At 42.6% G+C, this 15,021-nt stretch overlaps 1 protein-coding gene and 1 non-coding gene across 2 annotated transcripts; both read left to right on the top strand.

Annotated features, from left to right (window-relative positions):
- Positions 1-4,828: 4,828 nt before the first annotated feature.
- RPL37 (ribosomal protein L37) lies at positions 4,829-6,491 on the top strand. Its single transcript, XM_049769048.1, has 3 exons — positions 4,829-4,942; positions 5,321-5,541; positions 6,374-6,491. Exons 1-3 carry the CDS (start codon positions 4,829-4,831, stop codon positions 6,441-6,443), a joined length of 405 nt encoding a protein of 134 aa, XP_049625005.1. The 3' UTR covers positions 6,444-6,491.
- On the top strand, positions 6,217-6,296 carry LOC126002766 (small nucleolar RNA SNORD72). The gene has a single exon (XR_007493406.1). It is a non-coding gene; the product is annotated as a small nucleolar RNA SNORD72 (small nucleolar RNA).
- Positions 6,492-15,021: the final 8,530 nt, after the last annotated feature.

Here is a 15,021-nt window from a genome sequence, read left to right as displayed (position 1 = left end):
AGGTTATAAATTGATTGACCCTTTTTGTACAGTGATCACTTCCATCAGCAGTAAATACACAAACATTTATTTAAAAAAATCCTTCTCTCAGGCAGAAGAAACAGGATTTTTTTTTAAGTGAGAAACTCAGCAGTGGACTTTAAACTTATGGGAAAATTTTAAGTTCAGTTGCTGGATAATATCCTGTGCACAGGATAGGTTTAGAAAGTAAATGAATGTACGCTGGGAAAGGATGGCCAGGAGAGGCTGATTTGAAAAATATGATGCTCGGGCCCGTAGAGATAGCACAGCGGCATTCGCCTTGCAAGCAGCCGATCCAGGACCAAAGGTGGTTGGTTTGAATCCCGGTGTCCCATATGTTCCCCCGTGCCTGCCAGGAGCTATTTCTGAGCAGACAGCCAGGAGTAACCCCTGAAAAACGCTGGGTGTGCCCCCCCCAAAAAAAAAAAAAGAAGAAAGAAAATATGATGCTCAAAATGTCAGTAAGATGTCACTTCACTGAGAATGACCTATTACAGAAAGGCCAAATAGGGTCCTAGAGAAAGCTTAGCAGCTGCAAAGTTTAGCTTTTAGGCATGAGGACAAGCCCAGACTATGGATACCAAATATAGTCCCAGTACCACACTATCTTTTGGGAATGCTAGGACCATAGAAAGAGCACAAACACTACAGCTAAAACATGAAAGCTCTGTATCTGAGTGCATAGGCCCCAGCCCTGAACTCAATTATGCGGAACTTTTGACCAATCAAAAGCAGGGGAAAAAAAAAAAAAGGAAAGAGGAATTGTTTTTTTAACATCAGAAACAAGTGCTGGCTAGTGTGAAGAAAAATAAAACCCTCTTTGACTTGGTGGGAAGGTATTTTGGCACAGCTTCTATGGAAAATAGTATGAGTATTTTTCAAAAGAATTAATTAGAACTACCAGCTGATCCTACAGTTGATAGAAATCTATCCAAAGAACAAAATACTAATTCATTAGATATATGCACAACTGTATTCATGGTGGTACTATTTTTTTTTTTTGGTTTTTTTTTTTTTTTTTTTGGGGGCCACACCCGGTAACGCTCAGGGGTTACTCCTGGCTATGCGCTCAGAAGTCGCTCCTGGCTTGGGGGACCATATGGGACGCCGGGGGATCGAACCGCGGTCCGTCTCCTAGGCTAGCGCAGGTAAGGCAGGCACCTTACCTCCAGCGCCACCGCCCGGCCCCCATGGTGGTACTATTTACTACAGCAAAAATCTGGAAAAAAACAAAACACTATATGCCAGCTGAGTGAAAAAAAAATGTAACCAAGCCGTAAAAAATTATAGGTACACTGGCCACATAACTGAAAGCTGGCAATCTCAGTAAAGGAAGGCCAAGCCTCCACCCTGCTGATGCCACTCTTATTGCACCCATAATCAGAGCTTCACCCCTGGCCCTGCCTCACCAGTCCTCTATGGCTCTGCAGAAACACTAATCTGACCAAAATTCCACTTATGTTAGTATTTGGGCTGATATCAGCAGGACTTTTTTTGGAATGAGAACAGGCACCCTCTCCCTCACCTTCTTGTACTTCATTAAGACCTAGAGCCAAAAAAGCCACAAAGTCTCAGTATCAGTGCTTGGAATTCCTAGACTACGTGGCTGTGACAACTCCAATTTTGTTTAATACTATACCAATAGGAACACACCAATTTAGATGCCAATAGGTTTCTGAAGCCACCTAATGCTAAAAAATAAATGAAGTAACAAAGTGGTCAACTAGTAACAAGAGTTTACTAACTCTTCTGACAATGACTATGATCTCATTGGAGATACAATAATTTTCCAAATTTTCTTATTGCTGCTCTTTCCCCCCTCTTCTTTTCTTTTCTTTTCTTTTTTCTTTTTTTTAATAATTTTGCTCCCACTTTCTTGGAAACAAATATATTATGATCAACTATGTCAACACTGTGATATGTGCTCTTTAAAGTAAAGTTTTTAAAAAGTGTTCTAATGACAGTGCCACTGTCATATTAGGGGTCTCAAACTCAATTTACCTGGGGGCCATAGGAGGCAAAGTTGGGGTGATCCTTGAGTGCAAAGTCAGTAGTAAGCCTAGAACATTGGGGGTGTGACACAAACAACTAAAACAAAACAAAACAAAAAAAGATTCCTCTAGGGCAGAGCTACAAAATGTTGTACGGAGGGCCGGAAACGGCCCACGGGCTGCGAGTTTGAGACCCCTGGTCTAATTCCTCAGTGGCTATCACATCTCCCTATACTCTTTACACTGGTCTCACTTTTCATAAGGATGCTCCCCAGCTCAGCCTCTAGAAGTTGAAAGAGATTTATAAACACACACACACACATACTCTCTCTCTCTCTCTCTCTCTCTCTCTCTCTCTCTCTCTCTCTCTCTCTCTCTCTCTCTCTCTCTCTCTCTTATTCTCTCACTCACACACAATTACCACCACCAAAATTGTGAATATGGTAAGAGACATGGCAAAGGAGAGATAGGTTGCAGATGGAAACTAAGTTGCTAATCAATTTAACTTTAAATTTCAGGGGGGAATGGATGCAATGTCTACTGGTTTTCACATGTTGAGCCGTCCTGGGTTTGATCAATCCCAACGAGACGAAAAAAATAATCCAAAAATTGGCTAGGGAAATGAGAAGATAGCAAGCTCAAGGGATGAACAGGTGCTTTACATTCAGAAGGAAACATTCGCTCAATCTTCCAGCAGATCCATCGCGCTTGATGTATTTGAGTTTTAACTGTCTGTAAAAAGATTTACCATGCCATTTACATGAGTAAATATTTTAAGCATTGGCAACTACAGACATAATATAAATTATGCAACATATTCTAGAATTTACTCATCTAACAAACTATATATCGATTTTCTGTCTTACTTTAAAACTCCACGTTTGTGCTAATTTCGTTAGAATTAATAGGAAACTAATACCAGGTTCTCCAGTATGAACAGCAGGTTTGTCCCCCAAAATCCACATACCATTTTCCTTAAAGCGACTATGTCCTTTTCAAGTTGCTATTCCTGGCTACTAATAAAAATCCTAATACCAACTGGCAAAAATTAAACCTTTTTTCTATTGTTTCATCTCATTTCTCAAAGTTAATAACTATCTTGCTAATATTTATGCATTAGGTGAAGACTTCTTGGCTTAGTTTAGACTGTAAGCTAGATATTATATATCAGGATCCCCTCCCCAACAGTTACCTAAATATTAGGATCTTTTTAAATGGCCCATGATTGGGTAGGGAATTTATAGGTAAGAAAGTAACAGTAGGATTAGAATATATCAAAGAAATGTGGGACTCACTAATTTCAAAATTACAGGTTCTTTCTCTTGTTCTTAGGGATGGGGTTTGGGGCCATAACCTTTGATGCTCAGCGGCTATTCCTGGCTCTTGTACTCAGGAGCGACTATGGGTTTGGGGAACCATCAATGGTATTGTGTAGGTTCAAAACTGGTTTGCATATAAAGCAAATGTCTTACATTCAGTACTATTTTTCTGGTCCCTTCTTTTCTTTTTTTAAATTTCGCGTGAAACTACCATTAATTGTACTGTAATCAACAATCCCTCTTAATTTTTTTTTCTAATTTTTTTTTTTTTAAGTTGGGCTAAACGGCAAGTACTCCCAGTCATGCTCAAGAGTGAGCCCTAATGGTGCAAAGTCCCTCCTACGCTATCACCCAACTTCCAGGCTCGACTCAAAGCTGCTAGCTCAGAAATTCTCACCGGTGCCAGTGTTTGGGGCCACACCGGCAGTGCTCATGGTTTTCTTCTGGCTATACACTCAGGAATCATTCCTGGAGGGCTCAAGGACCATCACATGGGGTCCCTGGATCAGTTTTGTGTCAGACAAGTATCTTACCCTCAGTACCACTCCAGGAGCGAGTGCAGGAGATTTAATTCTAACACTTTCCACGTGATTTCTCAACACAATAAAATCTGAGGTTAAACCTAAATCCCTTTGAGGCCGGAGCGATAGCACAGCGGGTTTGTTTAACTATAACACATGGCCCACCCGAGAGTTCGATCCCCGGCATCCCAGGTGGTCCTCCCAAGCCTTCCAGAGCGGTTTCTACAGCATAAAGCCATGAGTAACCCAAGTGCCACGGGAGTGGCTCAATCCTAGAAAAAATAGGCTTGCTTTTAAGTGAGGGAATAAAATAGTATTTTATTAATTTGGATTATCTTTTTTAATTTAATTTTCTTTTTGTCTTTCTGGGTCAACACCCGGCAGCGCTCAGGTGCTTACTCCTGGCCCTACACTCAAAAAATTGCTCCAGGTAGGCTCGGGAGACCATCTGGGATGCCCGGGATTCGAACCCACCGTCCCTCCTGCATGCAAAGCAAATGCCTTACCCTCCATGCTTTCTCTCCGCCCTAATTTAGCATTTAATTTAACCCTAACTTTAGATTGCTGAATCCAGGTCAAGATGCCATATGGATCGGCTCTGCTCCAAAAAACTCTTCCAAGATCCCTGTCCACCCCGAGCCACACATGTCAGGAAAACGGAGTGGGCGCGGATACCCCAATAATGTCTCCACACACAGGACAGGAATAAAACTACTGCCACAGTTCCAACTGGAAAAGGGCTTCGACGACCGGAAAGGAACCGCCCCAAAGCTGCAAGCCCCGCCCACCGACAACGCTTCGACAAATCCTATTGGCCCCCCCTCCTTCTCCTGACCCCGCCTATCGCTGTGAAGTCGGACTCTAAAGAACGTTGCACCGCGCCGTGCCGGAAGTGTTTCCCGACGGAAGTTGCGGTGCGCCATATAGCGGAAGTGCAGGCTCTTCCGGCCTCTTTGGTCCCCGCCATAGAAGCAAGATGGTGAGTTGTTCCTCCCGGGTCTGGGAATCGGCCTCCATCCTCGGTCTTTGGGCCTCCCCGCGTTCTTTCTGTGGGTCGCCGGCAAAGCTCCTGGTTCAGGGGAGCGGGTGGGTAGGAATGAAGCGCGCGGTGCCCTTTATAGAGCCACGAGAGGGATTCTTTTCCTTGGGGGTGCGCGAGCCTACAGTGTGGGAGCCTAGTTCGTGCTAGGTTGGGCCTTTCCTCGGGCCGGCCCAGCTCTGCTTCCGAATAGGAACACGTTTGGGGGGGGGGAAGTTGGGCTCAGGGTAAGCCAGGGGATTGCTGGCTGGTTGGTAGTATCCGGGAGTAGCGTGATGTGCCTGTATAGGTCTGTGATTGACCATTTAAGAAGCGCTGAGAAATGCACCGTGTAGTTCGCCTTCATGATGGTCACTGGTGAGCCCGGTGCCTCCGAGAGATGGTGCATCTGAATCGGTAGACCTGAGAGCTGTGTGTCTCCCTCTGCAGACGAAGGGGACGTCATCGTTCGGGAAGCGTCGCAACAAGACGCACACGCTGTGCCGCCGCTGCGGCTCCAAGGCCTACCACCTGCAGAAGTCCACCTGCGGCAAGTGTGGCTACCCCGCCAAGCGCAAGAGAAAGTACAACTGGAGCGCCAAGGCCAAGAGGAGGAATACCACCGGGACCGGTCGCATGAGGCACCTGAAAATTGTGTACCGCAGATTCAGGTATGCATGGTATTTTTGCCACCGATGCTAAATTGGCTCACCGAGCTCTGGTATGGAGTTGCCAATGAAATGTTTATTCAATTATCGACTGGTATAAGAGTGAGGATACCCTGATTTCATGGGGGGACTGGATGGCAGAAATTTATTTTCTTGTTGCTTTAAAGACAGGCTTTGGAGTTGGTAAGAAAATGCAGCTTTTAAAAAGTTCCCAGATTAATTTAGAATAGTATTTTGACAATGGGGGGGTTGCAAAACCTGTGGTGTGGAGGACTTTAGCAGTACTGAATGAGTACAGAGGATGGGCTTTGACATCAGCTTTTAAAGGGTTAGCCCACCCAAGGTCTTAGACCTGTGAGTGTGGGCAGTTTGTTCTTCACTATTATGTAGAATGTTTGGCAGATTTTCAGAGCTCTGCTCACTCAAAATTTAAAGGGTCATCTGGGCCCATTGGGGTATTTGTAAAAATGTAAAGCTTTATTATGCCACTTAGAAAATGCCTTTCATTAAGCATGCTTCTTGTGCTTGCTTAACAAAAAGGAAGTAGTTTAGGATATTGTACCCCAGCATACAAATGCATTTTCATGAATTCCTCCATCCTGTGGAAATATAACAGCCTGATACAAGCAGTAAATAAACTTCCTTTTCAGCTATAGATTGTTTCCTAATACAGACAGTAGCTTATCAGTGATGCTGTAAAAATAAATGTCTGAACATATGAGTTCAATACTGATTTCAGCACTTAACTGAGATAAGCTCATTAAGGTCTTTTTTATTTTTATAAGGATTTGTGTGTGTAATTTGCTGACTTAATATTGTTTTTAACTTGGTGCAGACATGGATTCCGTGAGGGAACAACGCCTAAACCTAAGAGAGCAGCTGTTGCAGCATCCAGTTCATCTTAAGGAATTCAACAACTAGTCTTGTGAATAAATGTCCTGGTTTTAAAAAATATTTGGTGTGTTAAGGTATTTTTGTTAGATTTGTAATAGTGACTTAGAGGATTGTAAATAGGACAACTGAATATATCAGAATTACTTGTTTGATGACTTGGGGTGGTCCACACCTGGCTTTGCCCTTAGAAAACACTTGGCAGGCCTGTGTGCAAGACAAATGCCCTACCTGCCATGCTATCATCACTCTGGCCCCTTGTTTAACAACTTTTACAACACAGGGTGAGCTTTTTATAATTCCTTGATCATAATGCTTATAAAGGCAAACTAACAGTACTTGGGTTTCACAAGATGTCAGGGTTCTAGTCTTTGGAGCCATCTCCACACTGTTGCTGTTAATCTGGCAAAATAATAGGTGTTCATATGTGCAAATGTAAGGGTGACATCTGCTGTAGTCTAAATGGCTGCCACTCAGCAGAATTTGTTTTAAAGATGTGAGTTAATTACTAGGTAGAACTTTTAGTCCTGCTGTAATCCTTTCTTTGTTAAACCATGAAATATTACTGTTTACTCAGTGTTGCTGGGTTACTGCAATATTGAAGACTGGAGAGTCAGGGCCAAATTGCTATTAAAATGGAAAATAATTGGTTCGAGAGAATACTGGAAGTAAGACATTAGTTTTGCGTGCAGCAGATCCCAGTTCACACCCAGCACCATATAGGGCCCCGAGCTCTTCCAGTTGTGACCCAAATTTAACCTCTACAAAAAAGAAAAGATGGGAAAGATTACATTACACAAATGTTGGATCAGCTGTCTTGAAACTACTTGTAAATTGTAATAGACTTGTCCTTAGAGTATGGGGGAGGACTGGGGTTCAATTTCTGGTACTACTTGTCACCAAGTGTAGAGACATCCCCATAGGGAAAAAAAATATGAACTTGAATGCCATGCCCATGGGTCATGTTACTTCCTAATTCATTTCTTTCCTGATTTCTTGAACTTCTCACTTCAGTGCTGTACATCACTTGTGGGGAGTTGTAAATTTGTATGAGCTTCCTTAATGACATGGTGTTCTGCATGTTATAAGATCAGAGGTCTGAATTCTATTTTGTATGATTTTACTTAAACCATGTCAGTTAACGCCTAAAAATGGAGAGGGTGAAGTATTCATATGTCTTAAGTCAATGGTCTGCCAAGGTTTGATTCCTGTCATATAGTTCTTCTAGCCTCTGTAGGAATTGATAATTAAGCACAAGCAAGGAGTAAGTCCTTGATTATCCCCAAAAATGACTTAGAGGCCAGACTCAGTTGGTGTGACAATTGCATGTATTTTACTTAGGTTCAATAGGCAGTGCTCCATTGGTTCCCCTAGTGTGTCAGGTGTAATCCTATGTGCTGTGGGCACACCCTGGCCTGTGTGGCCTCCAGAACAGAAAACGTAACTTGAAAATAATGAAATTGCTCAATTACAATATAGCCAGGTACACTAAACTTGTTACTGGTGCATTTAGAAAGATGTAGCTGGGGCACACAGAAGTCTGTCACTCATTAAGATTCATTGTTAACATAAGTACTGAAGTATTTATTTGCTTTTAAGATGTATGGAGAAGGGGCCAAGTGCTTGCTTCCTTGAAGCTAACTTGGGATCCATCCCTGGCACCCCTGAACCTTGCCAGAGTGATAAGCATCTCCATGTATGAGCCCCCAAAATTTATGGAGATTGGAGGGTTCAGTGATCTGAGTATATGTGGCACCCCACTGCTTTCCCTTGCCCCGAAAACATCCCATAGTTTGGGGAGGTGACCCAAGAGTAGGTCTCCTGTGGCAGGTTGATGACCAAACAAATACTGAGCATATGTTGTGGGGATAAGGTACAGACAGATAAAAGATGCAGGGTGCCACCAACCTCAGTTGGAAACAAAAGATAGTATATGTGATTTTGAGAAGAGAATAGTGGAACTGAAGTGATACCTGGAAGGTATTCAGAGAGTAGCAAGGAAATAGACCCTGGTTTTGGATTCTCCAGGATTGTACTATGGTTGTGTTATCAGGGTCACACTAAAAACAAAGCCGACCCAGGACAGGTTTGAATCCCGGCATCTCATGGTCCTCTGCGTCTGCCAGGAGCGATTTTCTGAGAGAGCCCGAGTAGTAAACAGCGCTGCAGGGTGTAACCCAAACAAAACATATTTTAAGAATATAAATCCCAAAATGAGGAAAATAGACATGAATTTGGGGCCTCTAGAGCGGCAATGAGCTGGAGGCAGGTATTGGTATGCCGGGAGTAAGCATCGTCTGTATTTTGGTTCTATCACTGAATTGGTCCCCTGAGGCATTCCTAGCACCTCCCCCCAAAATGATGAATTCTTGGGAGATATTAATAGGAGACATCCCTATCTGTAATGGTTGCACTTGCTGAATGTAGGCTATATACAGTAAGATCATAAAGCTGGACCAGAGAGACTCAGCAAGTAAGGCATTGATGCTTTGCACACAGCCCCACCAGGTTCTGTCAGCACCCTAATGTGGTCCCCCCCTGAGCCTCCTCAGGAATGATCCCTAAGCAGAGCGAGGGAGTAATCCCTAGCATTGGGTTGGAAGCTGACTGTTCACTGTGTTGGGCTGAGTCACCGAAGCCCATAGTAGTATTTGAAGAAGCACTTAGTCATATGTGGCTGAAGCCAAGGGAAAAAAATTATTTTTGAGCCAACACCCGTAGTGCTTGATTATTTTGATGGGTTTAGGGATAATATGGGATGCAGGAGCAAAACCCAGATTAGCTGTATAGAAATCAAGTACCCCTGCCCTGCCCATCTAGTCCTCCAGCCCTAATTATTAAAAGAATAAAAGTGACTTCTGGATTTGACAGAAGTTAGGGTTTGTGTTTGCTTTCTAACCTCATTCCAGAGTAATCGGATTGGGACTGGAGAGTACAAGGATTAAGGCTCTAGAATGCAGCCAATCTCAGCACACATATTGTCCCCTGAGGACCACCAGTGTAACCCCTGAGCATTGCCAGGTGTGACTGCACTTCACACCCCCCAAAAAATCCCACTTTGTTAGGGGTTCATAGCTGTGATAGTGGAAAGTAATACCTTGTGTGTAGTCTACCCAGGTTTAATCCCCAGCACCCCATATAGCATTCCAATCCCCACCAAGAGTGATCCCCTGAGTCCCAAGCCAGGACTAACCCTCTAGCACTGTTTGGTGTGGCTCAAAAATCAAAAGTAAAATAAAGATATCTGAAAAAAATTTTACTAGATCTGTGTATCAGACTTGGGGACGACACGTCACAACGGTATGCTCAGAGGTTACCTGCGCTCAGAAAGCACTCCTGGCAGGCACTGGGGACCATATGGGATGCCGGGGATTTGAACCAAACCCACCCCTCCATCATGGATCGACTGCTTGTAAGACAAACACCCTACTGTGCTTATTTCTCTGACCCCTAATGTATCAGAATTTTTCTGATCCTGGCTCTGACTTTTTTGGTGGTGGGGGGAATTCAAAAACAAACAAAAAAAAAAGCTGCTTTGTATAGTGAGGTAGAGAAATGTTTTGTTTGTTTTTGTTTTTGCTTTGGGCCATTCCTGGCAGCACTCGGATTAATACTAGCTTTTCGCTCAGAAATTGCTCCTGACAGGCTTGGGTCATTTTGGGATTCCAGGGATTGAACCCCAGGTCTGTCCTGGGTACGGCAGCATGCAAGGCATTTAAACGCTCCCTACCACTGTGCTATCACTCCCTGCCCCTAGGAACTGTTTTGTTAAGGGGAAAAAAAACACAAAACAACTCATAACAGGCAACTGTTAAGGGAAAAAAAAAAGACAAAAGAAACTACTCATAACAGGCACTGTTATGAAAATTGAAATAACTGTTTTGGAGGGTCACTCTTGGCAGTGCTCTGGCCCCTGATATAACACATTTTTGTGGTTATCTATACAGTAGGGATATGTTACTAGGATGAAGAGTTAGGTCTGACACTAGTAATTTTTAGATTTTTCTTCATTTGTTTTTGGGCACACAACAGTGCTTAAGGTGGGCTCATTCAGGGATCTTTCCTGGTAGGGCTCAGGGGACCATGTGTGGTATCAGGGACAACCCAGTTTGACTACTTGCAAAGTATGTGCCATATGCACTATACTATCACTTAGCCAATGTCTTCTGAACTTATAAAGACTATGGCCAGGTTCTTGTATCTTATGTACATTGTATATGAGTGTGTTTTAAAAACTATGACAGGGGTCTTGGACATTTTTTGTGTACAACATATGTGTGCTTTAGGGCATTGATGTAGTTGGAGTCATATCCAGTGGTGCTCAAGCGGTTATTCCTGGCTCTGTGCTAACGGGAATGACTCCCTTGGTTAGTGGTTGGGAGGATCAGATTGTGGAGCTGGGGCTTTGAACTGGTGCAAGGTACTTCTTACCCTCTATAACTCTGGCCCCATATGTGTGGCACTGTTTTAAAAAGATAGTGTGGGGCCTCGGAGTCTAAGCATAGCTGGGAGGGTGTTTACCTTGCAAGCCAGCTGACCTGGATTCAATTCCTTGGGACATCTCCATATGGTCCTCACACCCCAGCTGGCAGGAATGATTTCTGAGAATAAAACCCAGGAGTAACCCCTGAGTGCTGCCAAGTGTGGACCCCAAAAATTAAAAATAAAAGATGGTGTGAGACTATTCTTAGATCTTAGATGTTTCATGTGTGTAATTAATAATTCTGGTAATTTCCTGAGGAGGAAGAAGAGTTCTATTCACATAGTGTTACATTCAGTTTTTGTTCTATTTTTGTTTTTTTTATTGTTTTTGTTTTTGGGCCACACTTGGCAATGCTCAGATGTTACTATTTACTCCACACTCAGGGATCACTCCTGACAGGAGGACCGTATGGGCTCAAACCTGGGGTCAGCTATATGCAAGCCCAAACACCCTACCTGCTGTACTATATCACTCAGGTACCCACACTTTGTCTTGCATTTGGCTGACCCACGTTCACCAACCCAAGAAACATCAGGAATGATTCCTGAGTGCAGAGCCAGGAGTAAGTCCTAAATACCACCCAGCTGTGGCTCCAAAATCCAAAAAAATAAATAATATAATAACTGGCTTGAGCTGGAGAGATAGTACATAATATAGTGTGAGACCAGTATAGTCCCCTGTAAAATAAAAATACACAGTGGTTTTGAGACTACCCCAAATACCATGTTTCTAACCCTTTGGTGGATGGGTCTGACGACCACTGGTGTAGTGGGTGGAGAAAATAGTACCACCAAGCAGGCAGGAAAGATCTCATCTGAGTTTCCTCTGCTTTTTAGTTCATGGCCTCCTCTGCCTCTGCACATGCCAGAACTGCTCTTTCTTATATTCAAAACAATTCCCCATAGCTGGAAGGGGGAAGGTTGAGTTTTCCAAGTGGGCTTTTACATACTAAAAGAAGAGGTTTAGGGAAAAAATGAAGTTGGGGGAACATCTCTTGTTTAGGGCTGTTAGCCTAGTTTATTCTCACACCCCAACATATAAGAGTTAGCCTTGGGCAAAGGCAATTTCTCAGCTGGGAAGCCAAAATTAAAGCCATCCAAAGTTAGGTTTGAACATGATGTATGTATGTCACAAGTCTCAGGATATCCCTAACCGCTATGTGTTGCTTATTTGGGGTATGTTCAGGAAATAATTTAACTCAATCCAAAAGAGAGTTTGAGAATAGGAAAGCAGGACAAGAATTGGTAGTGTAAGGCAACCCTGCCCTACCAGAATAGAAATAGAGATTAACCTCAAAGGTGTCACCTTCACTCCCACACACCCCCACCATGAACTGTAAACAAAAAAATAAAGAAGCGCACTTGGTGCAATTATTGTGAGAAAAGAAGGTGTATGGGCTCTTCTTCAGAGCACTGGTAGCACTCAAGGAGGATGAGAATAGGGAAGACCTAAATATGACACACTAACTCATCAGGATGTTTTGGGGTATTCTAACCCTGCTCTCCATTTCTGTACCTATGATGTACATCAAGTGAGGTGGGAATGTGGCCTTCTTTTCTCCAGTTTCTATGTAAGAAAAGTACTTCATGTGTACTATAAGACTGCTAGTTGTCTTGGTGTTTCTTTAACCCAGGATTCTTAGCTCTAAGCTCTAATAAACTCTTTTTCTCTGCTGTCTATCTCTGGTGTCTCTGTGGGTCTGGCTTAACAGTAGGGCACTTACCTTGCTCAAAGCCAACTGAGTTTTAATCCCCAGCACCTCGTCTAGTCCCTTGAGCCACTACCAGTATTAATCTTTGAGAGGAGAGATCCAAAGGAGTAAGCTATGAGCAATAACCAAGTATTGCCCCCCAAAACAAGTAAATAATAAGTACATAATCCACCTCCCCCCAAAAGGAAAAAACAACTGGTAAATGAATGTAGGAGAAAGAACTTAAAGTTTGGATCAGTGGTAGGGTTGGCAGAGGAATATGCTACTGGTATTATATCAGTGGCAAATGCGTTATTTAAGTAAAAACGATCATCTTTTGGGGAACCATCTCAGGAGAAAAGGTTGACAATTTATGTTTGAACCACTTCAGAATGAAGAAAGCATTGTTATTACAGAAACTGTTATGGTTCCCTTTGTCACAGGGGATCTGTCCTCAAAGAAGCAGCAAGTCCCTTGAGGAGAGAGACAGGAAGCAGAAAGCATTAGAGAGTCAGTATAATTAGAAAGGGCACTGGGGGAGTGAAACCTCTAGGAACATCCTTCTCTGGGGTATGCACAGCATGCACAGTGCTTTTAAAGTTGCAAGAGGTATGAGATTCTATATAAAACTTTATTTTGGACAGTGCATTGATACAACTATTTGCTAAAGGTATCCCATTCTCTTTGGTAATAAAGATTCTGAGAAAATGTTATTGATATGCATTCCTAAGCAATAAATAATAGTTTATGGGGCCTAAGAAGTAGTAGAGGGTTTAAGGTGCTGGCCTTGCATACAGATGTCCCTGATATTCTCCTATGGTCTTCCAAACATTACCAGGAATCACTCAAGAGCACAGAACCAGAAAGTCCCGGGTATGGGCCTTATGCTTCTCCCCAATAATTTACAATATATAATGTAAGACTAATTTTTTTGTTTTGTTTTTGGTTTTTGGGTCACACCCCACAGCGCTCAGGAGTTAATCCTGGCTCTACTCTCAGAAATCGCTCCTGGCAGGCTTGGGGGACCATATGTGATGCCTGGATTAGAACCACAGTCCTTCTGCATGCAAGGTAAATGCCTTGCCTCCCATGCTATCTCTGGCCCCTTAAGACTACTTTCATAGAAAAATTTTCTTTATTGTATAGGATAGTTAATTATCTATGACCTGGATATGCAAGCACTGAGTTAATCATAATAATAAAGTTCAGTGATCTCTCATTCATTACATATAAGTGTAGCATTGAATTGACTCATATAAAAGGTAACAGCAATCTATTTTCCAGTAATATTGATCAGAAGAAAACCACTCATTTTCTGTTATCTCTCTCCAGAGTTCTTTTATTGGGTAGAGGGCCACACTCAGAGGCACTCGGGGTTACTCCCTGGCTCTAAGCTCAGAAATTGCTCCTGGCAGGCTCAAGGGACCATATGGGACGCAGAGAATCGAATCACCATCTGTCTGGGTTGGCCGGTGAGCCAAGACTAATGCCCTACCTGCTGTGCTCTTTATCTATCCCTCCCTTAAAAGAGTTCTTTTGTTTTTTATTTTGGTTTTTGATATACTTTCAATTATGTATATTGGGGATCACATACTTAATTTTAGCATCTGTCAGACTGTTTTTGCAATGCTGGAGGCAATTGTGTTGTTTTTTTGAGTTGTAATCCCCATAAAAATAGTTTTAGTATTTTTTAATTTTTCAAAAGCCCTTTTACATTATTAATATTTCTACACTATATTAAAAATAGTTAATCTTAATATTAGCTGCAAAAGAAGTTAAGGAGATATTAAATTGCATTTGTGGCATGCCATACTTTTTGGTCCTGGCTATCTTACAATGTGTTTTCATTTGATTTTGGTGGGGGCCACACATTTGTGGTGTTCAAGGGATATTTCTGGCTCTGATAGGAGTGACCTCATGTAGTGCTTAGGGAATCATTCTGTGGTGTCAGAGATCAAACCAGGGTTGGCTGCATGCAAGACCAGCATCCTAGTCACTTTACTATCTCTCTGTCAACTCTTTACTTCCCACCTGAATGTAGACATCATAGCATTGTGATGGTCTTTAAAACCATAATTAGATTAGAGAAGGACTGACAAATGAACTCTGTGAATTCTTCCATGAAACCAGGTGCTCTATTCTATAGTAATGTTAGGTTATTCTGATATGTCTTACATCAGTATTCTAACTTCTATGTACTAATAAGAGACAAAGACCCAAGTTATGGGATATAATGCAAAGACCCATAGCACACGTGTATTGCATCTTGAAAACGCTGGATAGGAAACTCAGCATGATTTTGGAGCACCCTGGGAGTGGACTTAAAGCACAAGCTGATGTAGGATTAGCTAGCTCTTGAGCACCACCAGGAGGTGTAGTCCTCAAACCGAAACCAACCAAAAATCAATAATTTTGTGAA

This window comes from Suncus etruscus, chromosome 2 (assembly GCF_024139225.1).
Source record: "Suncus etruscus isolate mSunEtr1 chromosome 2, mSunEtr1.pri.cur, whole genome shotgun sequence".
In the NCBI taxonomy this organism is placed as follows: domain Eukaryota; kingdom Metazoa; phylum Chordata; class Mammalia; order Eulipotyphla; family Soricidae; genus Suncus; species Suncus etruscus.
The sequence above is the reverse complement of the archived record's forward strand: the minus strand, read 5'-3'. Positions and strand labels throughout refer to the sequence as shown.